The sequence below is a fragment of the Azolla caroliniana genome, unplaced genomic scaffold (genome assembly GCF_043228905.1).
Source record: "Azolla caroliniana isolate FFs.n. ecotype wild unplaced genomic scaffold, voAzoCaro1.0.p SCAF_4, whole genome shotgun sequence".
Taxonomy (NCBI): Eukaryota; Viridiplantae; Streptophyta; class Polypodiopsida; order Salviniales; family Salviniaceae; genus Azolla; species Azolla caroliniana.
The window spans coordinates 17,960,714-17,984,877 of NW_028230439.1; the positions used below are offsets into that span (position 1 = coordinate 17,960,714).

The following is a 24,164-nucleotide window of genomic DNA, read 5'->3' on the forward strand; positions in this document are numbered from 1 at the left end:
GATCTTTGACTTATATATTGTACATCAGAATGTGCATGATCACCATTTGGCATACATGTTGTGCGCCACTTGGCGTACAGGGTGCATGCCATTTGGCGGTCATCTAATGTGTTTAGTGCTCTATAGTTCTTGAATAATAATAATATGAAAATGTATTTATTAATGAAAATGAGTTGGTGCAATGGTTGAAGTGTAAGACCATTGTTTGAAGGTCACAAGTTCAAACATTGATATTCACATTTTGTGACATCATCCCCTCCTTTGACGACGAGTTCCATGAGTCGCAATGCATGAACTAGGTTTTGGTTTATGGGGATAACGAAGATGAAACTCTTGTATAAGTTCAGAGGCATTAGTGACGTTCATTGCAGGTTCCCATGTCTAATCCGCAGGCGTGTATCCAAGCCAATCTACTAGATAATATAACTTATTGTGGATGACCTTAGAGTCCAAAATAGCTTCTACTTCATATTCAAGTCCTTTAGCAACTTGAACTGGAGGTGGTGGTGGGATAACCCGATTTTGAATAGAACTTGATGTCCATGGTTCTAATAATGAAACATGAAATATTGGATGAAGACACATATGAGAAGGTAGGTCTAGATGAAATGCAACATCGTTGACTTGATGAGAGATTACAAATGGACCTAGACGTTGGAAATCCAATTTGGCACTTGGTCGAGTAATTTTCACATTACGACGCAATAACCAGACACGATCACCAACTTTAAACTTAGGGTCTTCAAGTGAAGAATCTAAGCGATGTTTATCCGCCACCTTCTTGTACTTGGCTTGAGCATGAAGCAAATTATGAGAAAGGTTGGTTTGAATTTCTTTGAGTTTTTCTAGACGATCTTTGACCATGGGATTGTTTGAGACTTTTGGACATTCGAGCATCATCTATTGAGGATGATATCCTGTGTTTGCAAAGAATGGAGTGAATCCCGTAGAAGAATGGATTGAATTATTGTAAGCAAATTCTACCATATGTAAGAAATCCATCCAATCATCTTGTTGATAGTTGATCAAGCAACGGAGATATTGTTTCTATTGTTTGATTTGTGCGTTCCGTTTGACCATCGGTTTGAGGATGGTAGCTTGAAGATAGTTTACGAGAAATTCCAAGGATCTCAAGCAAGTGTGTCCAAAACTTTGCAATAAATTGTGGTCCACGATCACTAATGATTTCATCTGGAAGGCCATGGTGCTTGAAAACTTCTCGCATAACAAGACTTGTCAATTCTTGACTAGTAAAAGTTTTTCTACATGGAAGAAAATGTGCCATTTTCTTAAAGCGATCCACCACTGTAAGAATTGCATCATAGCCTTGGGAAGATGGGAGATCTGTGATGAAATCGATAGAAATGGATTTCCACGAACCATCTGGAATGGGCAATGGGTGCAACAAACCATATGGCCAATGTCGAGGCATCTTTGATCGACAACATACATCACAAGTAGAAACATAGTCTATGAAAAATTGACGAACCTGAGGCCACCCATAGTTTCGGGTAACTAGCTCCAATGTTTTCAAAACTCCGAAATGTCCAGCTAGTGGTGAATCATGGCAGTGATGCAAGACTTCAAGTCGAAAAGGTCAATCAGGAATATAAGTATGGTTGTTTCGAAAAAGCAACCCAACATGCCAACTGAAGTTCCCATAATCCATGCAAGAAATCTTGGAGCGTGAACAAGAAGCATGATCTGGAACAATGTGGTCTAAAATATCTTGTACAAAATCATCTGAACCAATGCTCGAGTGATTAGAATCCAGAAATTTTGAATCCAAAGTTGTCTCAGCAACATTTATCACCATTAATCGTAGACGACTAGGGCTCAAAAGGACTTGTTCTTGATTATCGTAAGTTGGGTCCCTCGGTTTTGGTGCAAAATAAGAGCGTCTTGATAAGGCATCAACTTTAGCTTGTTGTGTTCCTGGTCGATATGTTATCACAAAGTTGAACCGTGTTAGAAATTGTGCCCACCGAGCTTGTCGTCGATTTAGAACTCGAGCATTTTGAAAGTATGTGAGGTTTTTATGATCGTTGTAAACAAATAATTTGATGGGGAGAACCTTCCAAGAAGTGACGCCATTGTTCGAAAGAATCAACAATTGCCAACAATTCTTTGTCATGGATTTCATAATTGATTTCTGCAGGTTCAAAATTTCTTGAATGAAATGCAACTGGATGTAATTTCTCATCATCCGTTACTTGCGATAGAACACTTCCTAGTGCAAAATCAGATGCATCTGCTTCTATGATAAACGGCTTTTTAAGGTCAACGTGGACCAAAATGGGAGCAGATGTAAATGCTTGCTTCAAGCTATCAAATGCATCAGCTGCGCTTGATGTCCATATAAATGGTCGGTTCTTCTATGTTAGTTCCGTGAGGGGCAAAACAACTTTTGTGTAACTCTTGATGAACTTGCGGTAGAAATTCGCGAATCCCAAGAAACATTGCAGATCACGAACTAAGCATGGTGTCTTCCAATCTAGAATTGTTTGTACTTTCGTTGGATCCATAAAAATACCTTTTGGAGAGACCATATACCCTAGAAACTCGACTTGATTGTGGTCAAAGCAACACTTCTCTAGTTTGGCATAAAGACCAAATTCCCATAATCGTTGTAGAACTTGTCGAACATGATTATTATGCTTCTCTTGTGTCTTTGAGTAGATTAGTATGTCATCCAAGTAAATTATCGTGAAGATATCGAGGAAATCTCGAAAGATATCATTTGCCATATGTTGGAAAACTGTTGGAGCATTTGTAAGCCCAAATGGCATTATTGTGTACTCGAAGCGACCATATCGTGTGCGAAAAGCAATTTTCCATTCATCACTAGGTCGAATATGAACAAGGTTGTAAGCTCCTCGTAAGTCTAGCCTTGTGAACTATAAGGCCCCATTGAGACGTTCCAAGAGATTTGGAATCAATGGTAGACCATATCGATTTCAAATCATAACCTTGTCCAAGCCTTGATAGTCTACGACCAAACATAAAGAGCCATCTTTCTTCTTAACAAAAAAAATAAGAGCGCCAGCAGGAGATCCGGAATGTCAAATAAAGCCATTTGAAAGATTCTCATCAATATATTCTCAAAGAACTTTCAATTCTGATGGCGAAAGGTTATAAATTGGTCCCCATGGTGGTTCCTTCTCAGCATGCAAATCAATGGGACAATCATATGGGCAATGATCAGGAAGTGTTGTGGCATTTACCTTATCAAACACATCGGAAAATTCTTGATACTTTGATGGCAAATGGACCTCTGAATCTTGTGGGTTTGAGCATGGGGTTATGACCACTACAAACACAAACATATCTTCTATTGTAGCTTCTTTATGTAATCTTTTGAGAGAGATAGTTGATATATGTCTTGGTGTTAGCTTTGAGGTTGATGTGGTGATGAGCCTTAAAGTGTTGTCTCGTGAGTCTATGATTTCCCACTTCTTCCAATCAATCTTTGGATTATGAAGTGCAAACCACGACAACCCAAGAAAATTTGGATGTTCGAGACTTCTTATGATATTAAAAGATATTACAATAGCTAAATTACCAAGAACTACACGAATAGGCTCTTATTCTTCAGTAATATCTCGTGATGCAAAAGAATGTCCATCAATTACTGCTACTAATGCTAGACAAGGAAGCTTATAGAGTAGAATTTCTTGTGTTGTGGCAAAATCTTGATCCATGAAACATGAGTTGGCTCCTGAATCCAAGAGCGCAGATGCAAGAACTTGATGACATCTTGATGTGCTGAGTTGAACTTGCGCTGTGAAAACTTCCCTAACTCGATTCGATGAAATGGAACCTAAGCTCAGAACAAGTTCTATATGCTTTGGTTGGTCCAACCAAATGGCTCCGATTTTGGCTAGACTTACTTGTTTAACAACTCATCTAGTTGGCTTAGAACATCAAAACTATTGGAGTGAGGGTTGTTGACAAGAGTTCTTGGTTTATTGGCTTTGACTGGAGAACATGAATCAAAATTCTCAATAGCACTTACTTGATTTAATTGTCTCTTTGGTCGATGTGAACAATGTATTGCTATATGTCTTGGACCACCATAGTATAGGCAAAGTCGATTTGCTCGACGTCGTTGTTTCTCGGCTTCGGACAAAGGACCTCGACGACATGTTGCATCAATCTCCATTGGAGTAGGTCCATTAAAATAATTAGGATTAGGAACTTGCATTGGTCCTAAAGGTGGTGAGGCTAATGTTGAAGCATATGTTTGCACAGATCTAAGGCGTGTCGACGTTTGTTGGCGCTCATAACGTATTTCGAACAAACGATTGTCACATCGAACTGCACGGCTAATAGCTTCTGTCAGTGATTTGGATTCATAATGAAATGTTAAGAGCGAGTCTTTAACATCATTACACAAACCATGCCAAAACAAGTCCATCATCGCTACTTCATCCCAAGGGATATCACAAGCAAGAAGACGCAAATCAGTTGCGTAAGCTGAGGCTGGCCGATCTCCTTGGCGCAACCTATGTATCTTGTTTATTGTTGTTCTTACACCATCAGTATCACCAAAACTAGCTTGGAATTCGTTGATAATGGTATCAAAGTTTTCTAGTATTGGGGATTTCTTCTCTAGCAATGGTGCAAACCATGCTAGTGCGGTTCCTGTCAATAATGTTCCAACTAACCCCACTCGAGCTACGTCAGTTGGATATCAGTTGGGATGCATATGAATTATAAGGCGTACCTGATTTAAGAATCCTCGGAATTGAGATCTTGTACCGTCAAATTTTGTTGGTAAACTAATTTTGGGTTCTTTCAACAAACTTTGAGAGGTTGGAGCTTGTTGTCAAAGAGATAACACGATAGCTTCAAGTTGTTGGACACGTTTCGAGAGTTCCTCATGTTGTTGTGCCTTTTCAACACTCACTTGTTGCAAGTCACCAAGAAGCTTATGATTCTCTTGTTCCAATGCAACAATTTTTGTTGCTAGGAGGTCAAGTTCTGAGAGAATACGCATATACTCTTGTTTATTGACGGTCTCCATTGTGACGGAAAAACTTCACTAGATACTCGAGAAAAAAAATGTGGGATTCCGGTTCAAACTATCGCGACCCAAGCTTCGAAGACGAGGTCGATTTTGAAGAAAAGAAGATAATAACAAAGGACAAGACGTTTACAAGACAAAAATACAAGAATTTCTATTACCGGAAACCAAGATTACAAGGTTGCTGAAGACTGGTGTTGAACCGGAATGGTTCAACACTAAGCAAATCTTCGACTTATATACTGTACATTAGAATGTGCATGATCGCCATTTGGCATACATGTTGTGCACCACTTGGCATACAGGGTGCATGCCATTTGGCGGTCATCTAATGTGTTTAGTGCTCTATAGTTCTTGAATAATAATAATATGAAAATGTATTTATTAATGAAAGTGAATTGGTGCAATGGTTAAAGTGTAAGACCATTGTTCGAAGGGCACAAGTTCAAACCTTGATGTTAACATTTTGTGACATCGCATTCGGTAATCAATTACAGACAACAATCTAAATACAATAAACTTTGGTTTTAGTTTTTTTTGGATCTTGTAATGCGCCTATTTTTTGTTTCATTCTTCTCAAATTTCACACCCTTCTTCATCTTAAAGCCGCGAGGTAGTAAACTACTTAGTGGAAATTCATCATCGGAGGGTGAAGCCAAGCTTGAGGGAATAGTGTGCTCTATTGCAACTGTCTGAGATACACACACTTCCAAGAAGATGCGGTCGATAGTCTTACCATTAATCTCCTGGAAGTCATTGGACACCTCATTCTACAATTTTCCCATCTCCTCTTCATGGGTAGAACCGGTGTTCTGCACTAACACTTTATTAGGAGTACAAACATGTTCCTCTTCTTCGGTGGTTGTCGTCTTCATTGCAAACTCCTCGTTGATGATGCTAGACACTTGCTCCAAGTGTAGGCTACTTGCAGTGTTTTGGTAAGACACTTCATTCATAGTACCACCTTGTTCTTCTTCTTGGGTAGTTGCTACAGTCTCCTTAATGATACAATCTTGCCCTAGGTTAAGGCTACTTGTGGTGTTTTGGACACACACCTCATTCTTTGTACAACCATTATCCTCTCCTTGGGTCAAGTTCACATTCCCTACAGACTCCTCATATAAGTTGCTTGTCACCTCATTCTTTGTCCACTCCAGCTCCTCTTTTTGGGTGATTTCACATTCCTCATGTGTGGTAGCATCTGAGCCTAAATAATCAAGATTGCTCCATAAACTGCCTGAATCATCTAATGGTATTTGGGAATCTCCATGTTCTTCTACTCCTAAATAAAATAGAGGGATGCAAGAACAATATCAATTCACATTCTGAAAAAATGAAGGCACCTAGCCAAATGTTTAAGGCTAAGGAAGAAATGCTTACCTACTGTTACATCTTCATCCTGATCTTTTGCAGATGAGTCTTTGCAGATGATTGTGTTTGTCATGTGTTGCAAGACCTGGTTTGCATTGGCATCACAGTCATCATTATTGTTTGGGATGGTGCCAGTCTCAGGTTGGGGCTCTTCATCATGCCATGATTTCACAACACTCTTATATATTAATACACTTGTACATTATTGTCAAGTGAAGTAATATGGCCAAAATAACTATTAGATGAGAGGGCTCCCAACATGTACCTGGAAGTGAGATAATTTCTTCTTCATATTGTGGCTCTGAATCGGTATCTCCATTTTCATTAATCTTTTCTTCCTTGTCTAAAAACAAAATTACGTGGTATTAGTCTAACTCATTAACTTTACAACACCATACAATTTCCTTGCAGCATTACGCTTCTTTGTAGGCTCTTTGATAGAAACATAAGAAATTAGTAGTATACCAATATTTCAGAAATTAGAAGTGCAAACACAATTAGCATTACCATTCACACAGTTAGGGCACGCCGAGCTAGGAGAATTTGTTTGAAGCAACACATCTTCAATTGTTCCAATGGCCCTTCTCATACATTCGTCTTCATCATAAATTTCATTAGGTACATCTAAGGAATGACCGTGGACTTTGGAATTTGCAGCAGACTCTATACGTAGTATCGCGAGGCCTGGTTTGTCAATTACCTTCCCTGGTGTGGTGTTGCTAGATACTACAACATTCATATTATAAGAGTACATATTATAACATGAGTCCAATATTGCAAATATTATTAGTACTGAATCAAGTGGACATTTAAGACATTCAGTATTAAATAATGCACCCTTATTCAACTGATCATGAAGGAATACATTATAATCACTAATCAATAATGTTAGTACTAAACAACCAATACCTTCATGTGGTGTTGTTCGGTCATGTAGAGCCTAAGTAAGGTGGACACAAAACATACAATGTAATAAACAATTTAGTACTAATACAAGTAGTCCAGTGGACATTTAAGACCTTCAGTACTAAATAATCAGTACTTAATCAAGTGATCACCAAGAAATACAATGTAATCAATATTGTTTGTACTTAATCAACAAAAATGAGACTTGAGGGCACAGTACTAAACCATATGGACATGCAATCGATATTTCATGTGGTAATGAACAATGTTAGTACTAAACAGCCAAGACCTTCATGTGGTGTTGTTCGGTCATGCAAAACCTAAGTCAAGTGAATAGAAAACGTACAATGTAATGATCATAACAGTACTAATACAAGTTATACAACTAGACATTTAAGACCTTCTGTACTAAATAATCCTTATTGAATCAATTGATCACCAAGGAATACAATATAATCAATAATGTTAGTACTTAATCAACAAAAAGGGACTTCAGGACACAGTACTGAACCATTTGGACATGCAGTCGATATTTCATGTGGTAATGAACAATGTTAGTACTAAACAGCCAAGACGTTCATGTGGTGTTGTTCGGTCATGCAAAACCTAAGTCAAGTGAATAGAAAACATACAATGTAATGAACAATTTAGTACTAATACAAGTTATACAACTAAACATTTAAGACCTTCAGTACTAAATCAACTGGTCACTAAGGAATACAATGTAATCAGTAATGTTAGTACTGAATCAACAACTTAGGAACTTAAAGGAATAGTACTGAACCACCTGGACATGCATATTTCATGTGGTAATGAACAATGTCAGTACTAAACAGCCAAGACCTTCATGCCTATTTGTTCGGTCATGCAAAGCCTAAGCCAAGTGGACACAAAAAGTACAATGCAATAAACAATGTTAGTACTAATACAAGTTATACAACTAAACATTTAAGATCTTTAATACTAAATAATCCGCACTAAATCAACTGATCACCAAGGATTACAATGTAATCAGTAATGTTAGTACTGAATCATGAAAAAAGGATCTTGAGGGAACAATACTCATAGGTATAAGAACATAACCAAAAGCAAAATTATAAAATCATAGTATAAAAATTGCATAATGCTTAATCACATACCATAGGAGTGTACTTTCAAACCCCAAGCTAAGCACATATACATTCCAGAATATTCTAGAGCCTTTAATGTATTCTAGAAATATTCTATGGTGTATTCTAGATGGGTAGATTCTAGAGATATTTATCAGGTATATTCTAGAGATACTCAATCTCAAAACTTGTATAAAAACTTGTAACCTCCTTAGTCCCTTTGAAAGGATTCAACGCCAATCATTGACACATCAATCTAGTATTCTCATTTCATTCCATCTTGTCTCCTTCTTCGTCTCTGTCTTCATGCTCTTGTGTCATTCCTAGCTTCTTAAGTTCCACGCTCTTAGCCCCATTATCCATGCTCCATCTGAGTCCATGGTTGGTGTGTCCATGACATAAGAGCATCGAGGGAAATCGGATGACGAAGACTCTCCAGCTCTCCCAATCTAATTATATCCGAAAAGTGTTGAGCCAATTCAACATGGGGAATGCAAAGTCGACACCGAATCTGCTCCCAACATCAACACGACTAAAGGAGAGAGAATCTCCTTTGACCAACAAGGAGAGAGCGCTTAATGGAAATTTAACCTATGCATCGGCCGTAGGAAGTATCATGTATGCAATGGTGGCGACCTAACCTGACCTTGCATATGTCATAGGGATCGTTAGTCAGTACATGTCGAATCCAAGACGAAAGCATTGGGAGGTGGTCAAGCACATCTTCAGATATCTGCAAGGAACTGAAGATGCACAACTAGCTTTTGGATCGGCAAATCCGACCAAAGTCAAAGGTTGTACAAACTCCGACTATGCCAAAAATCTAGACAATCTGAAGTCAACTTCTAGATATATATTCACCTATGGCAGTGGCGCCATATCATGGAGGTCGAAACTACAAGAGTGCACGGCCCTATCCACCACATAGGCCGAGTACATTTCCACATTAGAAGAAGTAAAGGAAGCAATCAGGTGCACCGACTGTCAGCCAATTTTTCGGCAACAAGCTGAATCGACCATCCAACACCGACCATCTACTGCAACTCACTGGCGCAATACACCTCCTTCGGAACCCAGTCTATCATGCGAAGAAGAAACACATTGAGATGAGGTTTCATAATATCCATGAGCTCATAATGGAGAAGAAGCTCGAAGTTCGAAAGATAGATACCAAGGTGAACATATTTGATTGCCTAACTAAGCCACTTCCAGAACAACGTTTCGAAGCACTAAGGAACACAATGGACTACGACTAGTGACCGCGCAGAAGAAAGCCAAACAAACAAAACAACAAGAAAATTGAAGATTGGCTTGGCCGGACAAGCCAAAAAAGCAAAGTCAAAGGAGCCAGAATGCCTAGGAGCTAAAGACGCAGCACTAAGTGAGGATGTTGATCGATAGGCGAGCAACGCCGAAGATAGATCAAGGACCCAACGAGAAGCACAAGTGTTGGCTCGAGTTGGAAGTAGACGATCGACTAGATGCCGGGAGTCGGAATCGGACACGAGCTGATCCGAACAAACGAGTCGATTCGGACGAAAATCGATCTGAATCAGTCGATCTGACCGACTCAGACAAGCCAACCCGGACGACATACGATCCGGATGACTAGCCAAACTAGGTTGAATCCCAACTTTACCTCTACAGATTAGGCCGAATGCCAACTGCCTTGTATGCATACAATTGTAACTTAAATAGATTGAAATTGTAATTTAGGTTTATTGGGGAGATAACCCCAACTATTAGTATACATTGGAAGAGTAGCCCTTTTATGGGGGAGTTTGTTGGCATAAAAGGTCGACTCCTTTCACATTGTATCTCTAAGTGTAAACACATCCTCAAGTTAGGGTTGAATCTGTATATATATGCTCAAATGTAACATTGTAAGAAAGTGAGTTACAGAAGAGAAATACAGTCTTCCATTAGAGCTTCAATTGTGCATCTTGTTTCTTACTTTCCTTCATACATTGCACATTCTACTTCTCTATCTTGTACTTGTTGTTTGTTTGACACTAACTTGTAGGTCCTCACATATTCTTCTACATATCATCCTCAATAGTTATGGGGCGTCCATCAATGAATTCGATAGACACAGGGTTTGGGAGCTTATGCAACTGAATACTATGCATTACAACGAACTCATGATCCATGAAACAAGAGTTGACTCCAAATTCTAAGAGGGCAAAAGTTGGGAGTTGATGGCATCTATATGTGTTAAGCTCAACTTGTGTAGAGAAAACTCGACTAACTTAACCAAATGAAATGGAACCACTAATAGGGATGGACGTTATATGCATAGGGTTGTCCAACCAAATGGCTCTGATTTTGGCCGGGCTTACTCGTTTAACACATCGTCTAATTGGCTCAAGACATCAAATGTATTTTTATGACAGGGCCTACAAGGCCTACTTAGGTTTATGTGAACAAGTCACAACTATATGTCCTAGACCACCACAATATAGGCATAGACAATTGGCTTGACGTCATTGCTTTTCAGCATCCGATAATGGTCCTCAATGTCTTGTTGTCTCGATTTCCATTGGAGTGGGGCCTTCCATTAAACTTGGCTTTGACACTTGTAGTGCAACTATGGCCACTGAAGCAATATTTCTGTTGTTCAGAAGCGTAACATTTGTTGGCGTTTAGAATGCCACTCAAATAAGCGATTGTGACATCACACGACTTATTGCTTCAGTAAGAGATTTTGGATCATCATGGAAGGTAAGAAGTAAATACTTCACATCGTTGCGCAGACCTTCTCAAAATTGGGTCATTAACGTCGCCTTGTCCCATGGAATATCACATGCTAGGAGGCGATCATATGGCCTTAAATATATAGGGCTTATATTAATTCATAATTCTAAAGAATTATCTTTCTTACATTAAATTAGACAACTATATGATATGGTCCAATTATTCGAGCGTCCGTAACTTGATCTTTGAACGTCTAATTTACACATTTTTCCTCTAACGAGCCCCTTATCATTAAGCGTAGTAGTTGGTCTTGAAATTCCACCAAATTTACATCATGAAATGTGAACTTCACAACAATGCATTATTAGTTGTTGATCTACCTTTCACTTTTCTCCATGGCATTGCATATAGTGATTCATGTGCATCCTAATGTTGTATCTTACCTTGCCCTTGCTCTTAGTTGTTTTTCCTTTGAGAGCAAGGAGTTTATGATAGTCTTCATTAATGAGAACAGAGAGAAAGTTCTAGCATTGGTTCCTCTTGCATCTTACTTAGCAGTCAACTTTATCGAAAGTTTCCAAGGTTTGTCTTGGCTCAAGTTAGAAATGTTGTGAAGTGTTTGAGAAACCTCTATCATTGTGTTGCATGAATGAAAAATAGTCACGTGATAAATTTGATTTGCATTTGGTTAATCAAAAGATATGGTGAAGGGGACATACATACATTGTTGAATGATAAACATAAAATGTAATTGTAATTCAAAAATGTTTAAGAGTGTTCAAATTCAATCAATGAGGAAATCCCTTCAATGGGGAGACGCCTAAAACCAACCAACAACAAAGTTGCTCAAATTGTGATCTACTAGAAAATTGTTTCTCAACAAGCTACGCAATTTATGAAATCCTAGGATGAGTGATTCAATAAATTAAGATAATCATTACAAGCCCAACCAATCCTTAAAATAAAGAAACTGAACATGCCTTGATAGAGAATCATCAATCTTCTAGCAAGAGAGTCACCTTGAAACATGTTCCCTATTATATCAAGTAAGTATTCATATGTAGCATACCATATGAACAATAATCATTGTTTGCAAGTCAATTATAATGATTGTATGTTCATTGTGGGTTATTTACAAGCCACAGACCCACAAGCCATCCATGAGTGAAGTTCCTACATAGGAACATCTCTAGGATATTTGAGGGTATTTTTTAAATAAAGAAATGTGGTTGTATTAAAATTCAGCATAATTGGTAGATGGTTTACAAACCAAAAGCATTTGAATTCTTCCTCTTCATGTATGTTTATGCCATATAGCAAAATGGAACATTAACTCTCGCAAAGTACGGTGCAAATATTGTCCTTCCAAAGACGAAGTGTGAGCCAATCAACAGTTACAAATTGAAGTGGAACTAAGGAGACATTTCGTCCCTCATGCCACATAGAATTCTAAGGTTTGGACTAACTTTTTCTCATGTTTTTATACAATGATCACCAATGTTATGAGCTTCTCCATATAAGATTGTATATTTTGTTGTCTATTATTTTATTGTAGTTGAGCCAATTCCACTCCTCATATATCATCCTGCAATGGCCAGCCCAATAATCTTAGTTGAGAAATCTTACTTAAGAAACATTCTAGCAATTTAGAGGGTGGTTAATTTAGAAACAAGAAATAAACAATGATCCATTTAACTAAAATAAATAGGTGTCTGCATTTTATTTTATTAGCAAAAAGGTGTAAATATTTAAAATAAGTTGTCAATATGTGAATGAATGGTTGATTGTGTATATGTTAATTACAATCCAATAACTAATTACTCCAATTCCTTTCTAAACTTATTTTCATTAGCCTTGGATCGAAGAGAGAGGTTAGGTTCCTTGACGCTAAATAAGTGATTTAATTCCCACCACAGATATGGTGTGAAGATTGCTCGACGACAACATTAAGTTTATGTTGCTAAAGGTTGAACCCAATGTCCTTTCCTTTCTTCTGAGACAAAAAAGCAGTTGAGACAAATTGCCTACGGTGTCGATGCACTTTTTTCTGCTCTTTCTTGGTTGATTTAAATGCTGTCCTAAAACTGGCATGAGAAATGAAGTTCATCAACCAACTCTTGTAGAGCATTTACTATTGTATGCATATGAGGTTGTCCTAAAAAAAGGGTAGTCTTTGTTGGCCTCTTGTTGCATTGAGTCTTGACAATAAATGAAACCTTTTCAATTTATGACAAAAGCAACTAAACCCTAATAAAGACCTAAATTTTGTTTCTTCTCCAAAAACTATACATAATATAGATTATATTCTCCACATACCCCTAACATTTTAACAAATTACCCTACTACCCCTAAGTTACTTCCAATTACACCTTATCCTTGCTTTTTTGAGTTTAGTTTGGGTTGTACTTCCTTAGGTGCATTTTGGGTTATCTAAATCTTGGGGTTTTTTGGGGGGTTTAGTACCTTACTTGTCAACATGCAAAACTCTTTTATCTACTCATAATTATACATTCTCTCTAATCGAGGAACACAATTATGATTATGGGAATCTCTTGGAATACTTACTTTATGTTTCTATTTATTTCGTTGAATTTCCATGAGTTTTCACTAATGATGGTAGTCAATCCCCCAAAACGAAAAAAGCGAAAGTTCTAGCTTCTAGGATTGTCTATGTCTCTCTATCTTACTTATGCGCAATGTGTCCCTCTCCACTATTATTTTCTCCCTTTAATTTGGTTGAAGAAATTCCATATCATAGCGAAGCGATTGGCTTCGAGTTGATGGATGATGTTTGACAAAACAATGAAAAGGTAGGGGGGGGAACAAATTTATATAGGATGTGTGCCAATGTCTCTTATCTTCAAGAACATATGCCTAATCTGTTATTAAATTTTCGTATGATGAAACCTAGTCCGGTGCCAATGCATATTAGGTAGGCGATTCACATCGTCAAGAAGGTAGATTATGTATGCTATTCATGCATTAAGAAGTGTGGGGTTCAATATTACTTACTACTACGACTAAGTGGTATGGATGGCTTGTTGTGGGCGTTAAGTTAGTTAGTAAGTTGGGTTATGGGAGGACGACATACACACACACACACACACACACACACACACACACAAATACACATAGACATACGTACGTACGTACATACGTACATACATACATACATACATACATACACACACACACATAAATGGATGCATGCATACACACACACACATACATGCATGCATTCACAATGATACACACATACATAAAGAGAAGAGGAGTGGGACAGGGATTGGGCCCCACATGATCATCATCATCATCATCATCATCATCATTATCAGGAAGGTATATTTTGTTTGGAAAAAAAGAGGCTATTTTTTTTTTTGGAAAAAACGTGGTTATTGTTTTGTTAAAAAAAAGGTTATTTTATCCAAAAAAAAAAAAGGTTAGTAAAAAATTAAAGTTTTAACTTAAAACGTAAAACATTAAAATCAAACCTAGAGTTAAAAAATTTCAATAAAATTTAAACTAATATTATTAGTAAAGAATAAAAGGTTTGAAAATATGTATCATTATTAGATGATGATATATTTGTTTTGTTTTGTTAGTTGTTAGTTAACGGTAGGGCCCCTTCCCTCCCAAATGTAGTGAGCCAGCCAGCCATATAGATAGATAGCCTAAGCTAGTCATGGTTAAATTTAGAGAGGAAATCTCTTTCTTCTTCTTCTTTTTCTTCTTCTTCTTCTTCTTCTTCTTCTTCAGCTGCCATTGACCCTGCTACTACTTCCTATGTATGTATGTATGTATGTATGTATGTATGTATGTATGTATGTATGTATGTATGTATGTATGTATGTGTATGGCTTTTATGTTCCTTTACTTTTTGAGGACAATACTCTGTGGGGGGCTGCTCTCTCTCTCTCTCTCTCTCTCTCTATCATGTATGTATGTATGTATGTATGTATGTATGTATGTATGTATGTATGTATGTGTGTGTGTGTTGTGAGAGAGAGACAGAGACAGAGACCTACGAGCCTTCTTCAACTCTCTCTCTCTCTCTGTCATTCGCTCAAAATCACATGCATTTGCTTCTCCATCCTTCCTTCTTCTTCACCTAAACCGTAGCTAGCAGAAGAAATCACCTCCTCCTCCTCCTCCTCCTCCTCCTCCTCCTCCTCCTCCGTCCTTTGGAATCATCTCAAACAAACTCTCCTCTCATTTTCCATTTTGGACCACCTTCTTTTTCACCCCATCTTCATTCATCCTTTCTTTCTCCTCCACATTTATCTAAATCAGAGCTTCCAAAAATAATCAGAGCTTAAATCAGATTTTAAGCCCAGAGCAGAACGAGCTACCAATCTCTGTCTAATCGCATTATTATTATTATTATTCTTACTGCAGCTGATTCTCATTGTGAAGACATTGGATTCTCAACATCATCATCATCATCATCATCATCACCATCACCATCACCATCATAATCATCATCACCATAACCAGCATTCCCTTGGATTAGCAATGGAGATATGGCGATCAGACGCAGTGGTGGGGAAGCTGGTGATTATGCCCACATGGTGGTGGTGGTGGTGGTGCGTGCTCCTGTCATCATCATCGGCGGCGGCAGCCATACTGTTCCTCCTCCACCATAGCTTCCTGCAGAAGCAGACGAAGAAGAAGGATGGATCATCATCATCATCATCATCATTATCATTATATGGAGGTGGAGATGGAGGTGGAGGCCCGCGGCGCTGGCCCCTGCTGGGTTGCGTGGTGGAGCAGGCCCTCAATTTCGACGTCCTCCATGACTGGCTCTTCTCTTACTTCAAACGCATCCCGACCTTCTCTGTCCCCATGGTCTTCATCAACAACACCTTCACTGTCGATCCTGCCAACATTGAATATATCCTCAAATCCAACTTCAGGAACTATCCCAAGGTATTTCTATTTCTACACTCCCATTCCCCCCTTTTTTTTTCTGTCATAATCCGCCCCCCCTCCCCCAAAAAACAAAAAATCTGTTTGTTTACGTCTCTAATCCACTGCTTTCATGCCCCTAATCCACCACCTTTTCAATTTTAATCCCATGCTTAACCTTCACTGATCATCCTTAAACGTTTTTTGTATCAATCTTGCCTCTCTCTCTCTCTCTCTCTCTCTCTCACTGTTTCCCATTTTCTGAATCTTTCGATTGATCAAATGAATGTATGAAATGACTGCTACCATTCCATTCCATTAACTAATAATGTTTTGTGTATCTTGCTTGTCTCTCTCACTGTTTCCCATTTTCTGAATCTTTCAATTGATCAAATGAACGTATGAAATGACTGCTACCATTCCATTCCATTACCTAATAATCCTTACTTAACTTTTTTTGGTATCTATCTTGTCTCTCTCTCTCTCTCTCTGTTCCCCATTTTCTGAATCTTTCGATTGATCAAATGCATGAATGTATGAAATGACTGCTAACATTCCATTCATTTTCTTGGATGATTTTCAGGGAGAGCTCATCCACGAGCGATTCGTGGAGGTTCTGGGGGACGGGATCTTTAATGTGGATGGTGAGAAGTGGATGCGACAGAGGAAAGTGGCAATCCTTGAGTTCTCCTCCTCCAAACTCAGGGACTACAGCACCCATGCCTACAGGAACCAAGCTCTGAAGCTCATGAACGTTTTACTCACCTCAGTGAAGGAGAATCGCATTGTGGACATGCAGGTTGGTATGCTAACCCTAAATCCATCCATCCGAATCACACCTAAAATAAGTCACCTGAATCCATAACCAAACCTAAAATAAATTTGGGGGGGAATTCCCCATTCCATACAAGAAAATGAAGGAATCTCTGACATGAAATAGGGTTTGGATTTTTTGGTCTGGTTTCTCTCTGACATGTGTGTGTGTCTAGGATCTGTTCATGCGATTGACATTGGATTCGATATGCAAGATTGGGTTCGGGGTGGATTTAGGGAGCTTATCTGCAGAGCTCCCGGAGCTGCCCTTCACGAAAGCTTTCGATGATTCCAACAAGCTCATCATTCGGCGCTATGTGGATTTCACTTGGAAGATCAAGCGCTTCCTCAATGTGGGCAGTGAAGCCAAGATTCGGGACTGTGTCCGCACCGTCGACGGATTCATCTACAACGTCATCAACACCCGCAGAATGGAATTGAAAGCCGGAGGTGAAGAGGTGTGTATATTCAAACCTCTGGCATTCCCATGCCCCCCACCCTCCTCCATTTCTCTGCTTGTTTTGCTTTTTCTTTTGCTTTTCTAGTGATTCATGCAAACCTCTAGTATTCCATGCCCCCCCCCCCCCCCCCCCATTTCTCTGATTCTTTTGCTTTTCTAGTGATTGATGCAAACCTCTAGACATTCTATGCCCCCCATTTCTCTGCTTCTTTTGCTTTTCCAGTGATTGATGCAAACCTCTAGCATTCCATGCCACCCATTTCTCTGATTGTTTTGCTTTTCTAGTAATTGATGCAAACCTCTAGCATTCCATGCCACCCATTTCTCTGATTGTTTTGCTTTTCTAGTGATTGATGCAAACCTCTAGCATTCCATGCCCCCCTATTTCTCTGCTTCTTTTTGCTTTTTATTTTGCTTTTCTAGCCAAACTAGTGATTGATCCTAGCATTAATGGCAGCTCCCAAATTTTTTGCCTTTTCGGTTTCATTCGGCCAAACCATTTCTGGACTCCCTCTCTCATTTCCTTCTTTTGTTAATGCTCACAAATGTCTACAGGAGTGAATGGAACTCCTCCTCCTTGTATTAAAGCAAAGACTAGCTTTCCTTTGTCATTAACTGGGTTTATTATTTGAGGAAACATTCTTTTCCTTTGTCATTAATCAGTTCTTTAGCCAGGCATCCTTTTCTTTCTTGACCCAATAACCATCATTAATTCCTTCAACCTGAAAAAGCAGAGGGGAAAGGGGGGCAGCCGCATCTGTTGTGTCTGCTTCATTAAATGATTATCAAACGAATCTGTCACCGAAAGATTGATGGCATTTCCTTTCCTCAATCATGAGGACCCGCCTTTCCTTTTCCTTCATTGAGCTGCATTAATGGCGGAACATGGAACGCATTTGTCACCGAAATGAAACCCTAAATGCACCTCCCACCTAACCTTCCATCATTGATCAGGAAAAGAGGAAAAGTGTAGCTGGTTTTTATCTCTCTTTTTTTCTGGAAGAACCACCATCTCCTCACGTGACTGTGTGTATTCCAGTGTGGAGGGAGGGTCACATCATTACATTACATTACATTGCTAGCAAACACAGAGGACATCCATCCATCTTTACGTGAATCCCCTACATCATCTTTAGGTCCCGTTTGTCGATTCATTTTATTGACTCAAAAGGCCTTCGATTTCAATTGCTCTTTGTCACTCAAATGCCATGATGGGACCCTTACAATTGCCTTACAATTGAAATTGTATCTACACAGATATGGATCTGTTCATTGGAAGAATGGATCATCCATATGTGAATTGAAATTTTATCTATACAAATATGGATCTGTTCATTGGAAGAATGGATCATCCATATGTGAATTGAAATTTTATCTATACAAATATGGATCTGTTCATTGGAAGAATGAATCGTCCATATGTGAATTGGGAAAAGATGATCTAGTGCTTTTTAGGTTTTCATGAGGTATACATTCTCTAAACCATTTATATGTATTTTACCCACCATGTTCACATGTGCCCTGTATTGACAAAACCCTAACAGGCAGGCCCTCCGAGTTAATGTCCAAAACAATGGCGTTGTCCTTGATCTCTGGCTCTTGGGTCACCCAGAGGGTATTTAGAAAAGAAGAAGAAGAGAGACCATGCATTGACCAGGAAACAGAGAGAGGGCCAGAAAAACATGTGACATGTAGGGAAAAAAGAGAAAGCAATGGGTCAGTTGTTCAGAGGAAGACAAAAAAAGGAATGAAAAGGAAAGAAAGACGCCCCCTTCTTCACCATAAAGAGAGAAGCATGTACCCCCCCCCCCCCCCCCCCAATCATTATCCAAAACAGCTTGCTAAATAAACACTTGTGAGATTAATAGCACAAACTAATAAACCATAAAAGCTTGCACATAATCGGAAACCTAAGGTTCCACGCTCTCTTTTAGTTGTGATAGAGGGAGATTGTTTTTTGTTTTGGCTCTTGAAAAGCAGAATTGGGGAAAAAGCTCAAAAAGCAAAAAAGAGGTTCCACCACCAAACAAAGAAAAGAAAAGAAAGAAAGTTGATGTCCCACCATCATTATCCAAAAAAAAGTTTGCTAAATACCACTAATTTAAAGTCACAAATAAGCCTTAAAAGCTTGCATTTAGTCACTCCGGTCTAAAGAATAGGAAACAAAGGCTCCACATACCTTTTGTTTTTTGGTTGTGATAGAGAGAAATTAAGTTGATGTCCCACCATCATTATCCAAAAAGCTTGCTAAATACCACTAATTTAAAGTCCCAAATAAGCATTAAAGCTTGCATTTAGTCACCTCCGGCTTAAAGAATAGGAAACCCTTTTCTTTTATTTGTTGGCTATTGAAAATTAGATTTAGAAAGCTCAAAATAAAAAAGAGAGCTTCCTATTTTGTGGGAAACAGAGGAGATTGTAACTTTACTTTAAGCTACCAAAGTTATGACATCTTTTAAACGTTTTTTTGGGAGACATAGGCCAAAGAATTCGAACAAATTTTCTTGTTTTTTTTTTGCATAGATCAACTAAACAAACCTTCATGTTTTAATCTTAGGAGAATTGGTGGAATATAGTTTTAGTGGATCTTGTATGATATAAAAAAAGAAAGCATGGTTTTGATTGAAATAAAAAATACACTTACTCATCCATCATTTGTTTTTGTATGTATTCTGATTGAAGTTTTTCTCCTGTTGTGGGATGTTCTATATGAGGTAGAGAGTGGATCTGCTCTCCCGTTTCATGACCCTCTCCAATGAAGAAGGGGTGCCTTACAGTGACAAGCAGCTCAGGGATGTGGTGATCAATTTCATCATAGCAGGAAGAGATACAACTGCCCTCACTCTAAGCTGGCTTTTCTCGATGCTAGCCAAGAGTCCACACGTTGTCGACAACATAGTGAAAGAGGCAGATAAGATCATAAGTGACATGAAGGAATGTAGCCAAGTGAATGGTAACCATGTAGGATGCAATGATGTCGAGATGGGTGGTTTCTTCCAGAATCACGATAGTCGCCTTTCAGAAGATATGATCGAGTTCGCTCGGTTGCTCAATTATCAGGCACTTAACCGGATGCACTATTTGCATGCCGCGATTACGGAGGCATTACGGCTCTATCCTGCAGTGCCCCTTGTAAGTTCAAACACACACTATACATATAACCTTTGTGGCCATTTCTTTTTGTTTTGTTTTGTTTTTGTTTAACCAAAGGGATATGGGCATATAATGAAATACATGGGGACAATTGGGGACATTCATTCCAATGTTGATGACAATGAGCTCATTGATTCTCTCTTTTTTTTTATCTTTGTGATGCCAGGAATCCAAAATTGCCGTGTCCAATGATGTGCTCCCCGACGGCACCAAGATCAAAGCGGGGAATTTTGTGAGCTACTCTCCTTATGCAATGGGAAGATTGGAATCTTTATGGGGTGGCGATGCCTTTGAGTTCAAGCCCGAGAGATGGCTCAAGGATGGTGTATTTCAGCCCACATCCCCCTTCAAACTCACAGCATTCCAGGTTAACACATTCAATTCAATTCAAATGATTTCTAATCGACCACACCATTAGTCTCTCGGAAAAAGTTTCTTTTAAAAAGGGTGTTTCAGCTGTAATTCCTCCATAATAGCCTCAAAAACTCTTTGACTTGTTTTCCATGTGGGAATGATCCCACCATCCTTCCATGTTTGTTCCTAATCTGCAATTTGTGGGAATCTTATTTGGGGGATGACTAAAGTTTCTCATAAATTGTATGTTTTCTCACCCAAATGAACTTGAACAACAAAACCCTTATGTTTCTCTCTATATAGTGTTCCAACATCTCATGCTATTCATCAAATATCTGGACCTATATAGCAAACCTCCCCATCCACAATGGCTTGCATATATTGGAAAGTCTTTATTGCAAACCCTCTAGCTTCCCTATCATTGATTGTGTTTTGAACATCATGTGATTTCCATATTCCATCCTAGCATTTTCATTCGATTTGGGTTGGTTTGAATATAAATTGTCACTGATAATGGTGTTTTGATGAAAAATGAACTAACAACTAGTTTATGCCAATTGTAATCTTACAATGCAGGCAGGACCCAGAATTTGCATCGGCAAGGATTCTGCCTATCTCCAGATGAAAATGACAACATGTCTGTTATTGAAGTTCTTCTCTTTCAAGCTAGTGGAAGGCCAATCACTCAAGTATAGTATGATGGTTGTCTTATACATGGCTCATGGTCTCAAGACTTCAGTCTCTTTGAGATGAGATAGAGATAAACATTATATATATAGCCTCTTCTATATTATATGACTCTCTATCTCTCACATGGCCTCAAGTAACATTAGAAACTATACATGGAAATACTATATAGCTTTTGCCAATTGTGTGTACATCAAATTCGAATCCAAGAGATGTAAGTATTCATTATTATTATTATTATTGATTTTCTCTGATTGCTATCCAAAGTTGTAGCTCCAAACAAGGATCTCTATAAGATGTGAATCCTGAAATAAGATGTGAATCCCTATTATCAAATATATGAAATATCTTTATATATCATGGACCACTAAGGTCATGTATTTCTTTGTTCTTGTCACTAGATAAAAACTATGGTGGTTCATGTTAATACCATGAAACAATTGGTGTAATTAAGGCTATGCACGTGGGAAAAGTATTTGTAACTAATCAAATTGTTTGTATGACTTGTGATTACGTTATGCTATTTAAACCTCCATGATGGGTATTGTAAACTTGTTGTACATTAGCATTCGTGGTATTTGGTACCTAGCTTGATGAACTAGTCATTACTTCTCCAATGAGTTTGTTTGGATGGACTTTTCGTATTATGAAATCTTCTATACCACATATCCCAATCATCTTCTATTGTTGGTTTCATGCAAGCATTTCCCTACCTATTGCATTGATAAGCTTGGTTCATCCTCGTAGTAGAGAGTTTCTCTATAGTATTTTACTAATCAAGGCATCAATTTTGTGAGTGACTTTTTTGTTAATGTTTCATTGTGGGCATTTTTTGGATTCGAACTCATGATCAATAAGTCGCAAACTTCCTTTCAAGACATAATTAGTTGACCATCCACTTAAAAGTCCCTAGACATGGTGTTGTGTGAAGTCGCATGCTTATGCTACTCGAACGAGACCATGGGGAACTTGAACCAGGGAGGACATCATGTCATGTGAGAAGACTTTAAACCCCTTATCTGGGTTGCGTTGTGTGACTTCTCTTCGTGATATTGCCCTTTGAGACATAGTTAGTTGAACATCCACTAAAGTCCCTAAACATGGTGTTCATGGAGACTTGTGCTTGTGTTACTTGAGCAAGACCATGGGGAACTTGACATCATGTCAAAGAGACTTTAAACCCCTTCGCGGGTTGCATTGTGTGACTTTCAAGTGCAATGATTTGATGCTAGTCAAAGTGCTTTTTGTCATTGAAGGCTTGACATTTGAGTTGGGGGTAGCTATGGGCTGTTAACTTTTTGGCCCATTCTTTATCCCACATAGTTTGGGGAGGTGGTTTGGAAGTTATAAATACGCTCCTCTTCCTCTTCGTTTTGCACCCTTAATTTTCAAATTGTATTCTTCTCTCCCAACCTTAATAGAGCATGTTGTTTTGGAGGACGTAGGCTTAATTGGCCAAACCTCGATAAATTCTCGTGTTGTTTTCTCTCTCATTCTTACTCTATCTAATAACATTATTCTCGGTTATATATTGTTATATCGAGGTTTCCACAACAATTGGTATTCAAGCCAAGGTTTTGTCTGAGTATGCTATGTGGTCACAACTTTGTCTGATCTTCCACATCAGAAAAGAATCATGGTCAAGGTTCCCAGTGTATAGTTTGAAACTGGCACTAGAAATATTTGATGGTACTAGCCATTTCGGCATGTGACAAGAAGAGGTTCTAGACTCTCTTTTTCAATAGGGTCTTGATATTGCTATTGAAGAAGGTAAACCAAAAGAGGTAGAAGATAGAGATTGGAGCATCATTAATCGGTTGACATGCGGAACAATTCGATTATGCCTGTCCCAAGAGCAGAAGTATGCTTTCAAGAATGAGACTTTTGCACACAAATTGTGGAGGGCATTGGAGGGCAAATTTCAAAAAAAAAGTAGTCAAAATAAGCCCCTTATGAAGAAGAGGTTGTTTTGATTTGACTACAAACCAATTACTACTATGAATGAACACATCACTATGTTTAATCAATTAGTAGCAGACCTGTTGAGTTTAGATGTTAAATTTGAGGATGAGGATCTAGCTTTGATGTTGTTATCATCTCTTCTCAATGAATTTGAACATTTGGAACCTACATTACTTCATGAGAAAGAGAATGTGTCGTTAGATGCAATTCTTTTTGCTTTATATAGTCATGAATTGAGAAAGCAGGATAATATGATAACCAAATCAACGACATCAGAAGAAGCATTGGTGGCAAGAGATCATCAACAAAGCCATACTAAGGGGAGAAGAGGAAGGTTAAAATCAAAAGGCCGAGGCATTGCCAAAGATGAGTGTGCTTTCTGTCATAAGAAAGGGCATTGGAAGAAAGACTGTCTGCAATTGAAGAGGAAAGGGAAGAGTCCACAAGATGCAAATGTTGCAGAATGCAGTGACACAGAATCATATACTTCCTTAGTAGTTATGCCTTTGATGTCAACACATCTAGATGAGTGGATTTTTTTTCAAGTTGTACCTATCATATGTGTCCTATTCAATCATGGTTGTTTGAATTTTAGGAAGTTGATGGTGGGGTTGTTTACATGGGTAATGATCATCCATGTAAAACAACTGGGATAGGTTCGATCAAGTTGCGCAATCATGATGGAACCACAATAATTTTGAGGGATGTGCGGTACATGCCA

At 38.5% G+C, this 24,164-nt stretch overlaps 2 protein-coding genes across 2 annotated transcripts; one reads left to right on the forward strand and one right to left on the reverse strand.

Annotated features, from left to right (window-relative positions):
• Positions 1 to 381: 381 nt before the first annotated feature.
• LOC147865209 (uncharacterized) lies at positions 382 to 864 on the reverse strand. Its single transcript, XM_087318648.1, has one exon. It carries the CDS (start codon positions 862 to 864, stop codon positions 382 to 384), a length of 483 nt encoding a protein of 160 aa, XP_087174774.1.
• A 10,637-nt stretch (positions 865 to 11,501) lies between these two features.
• On the forward strand, positions 11,502 to 21,846 carry LOC147865210 (cytochrome P450 704B1-like). The gene is made up of 7 exons (XM_087318650.1): positions 11,502 to 11,688; positions 15,416 to 16,035; positions 16,598 to 16,813; positions 17,004 to 17,285; positions 20,006 to 20,419; positions 20,607 to 20,807; positions 21,371 to 21,846. Exons 1-7 carry the CDS (start codon positions 11,502 to 11,504, stop codon positions 21,545 to 21,547), a joined length of 2,097 nt encoding a protein of 698 aa, XP_087174776.1. The 3' UTR covers positions 21,548 to 21,846.
• The last annotated feature ends 2,318 nt before the right edge of the window (positions 21,847 to 24,164 follow it).

Bases quoted from the DNA above. Each gene is read 5' to 3' on its own strand.
- LOC147865209 (XM_087318648.1), bottom strand. From the start codon at position 864: ATGGTCAAAGATCGTCTAGAAAAACTCAAAGAAATTCAAACCAACCTT.
- LOC147865210 (XM_087318650.1), top strand. From the start codon at position 11,502: ATGGCATTGCATATAGTGATTCATGTGCATCCTAATGTTGTATCTTAC. The intron at 20,420-20,606 runs GTAAGTTCAAAC...TTGTGATGCCAG, and splicing joins TCTATCCTGCAGTGCCCCTT to GAATCCAAAATTGCCGTGTC. The intron at 20,808-21,370 runs GTTAACACATTC...CTTACAATGCAG, and splicing joins TCAAACTCACAGCATTCCAG to GCAGGACCCAGAATTTGCAT.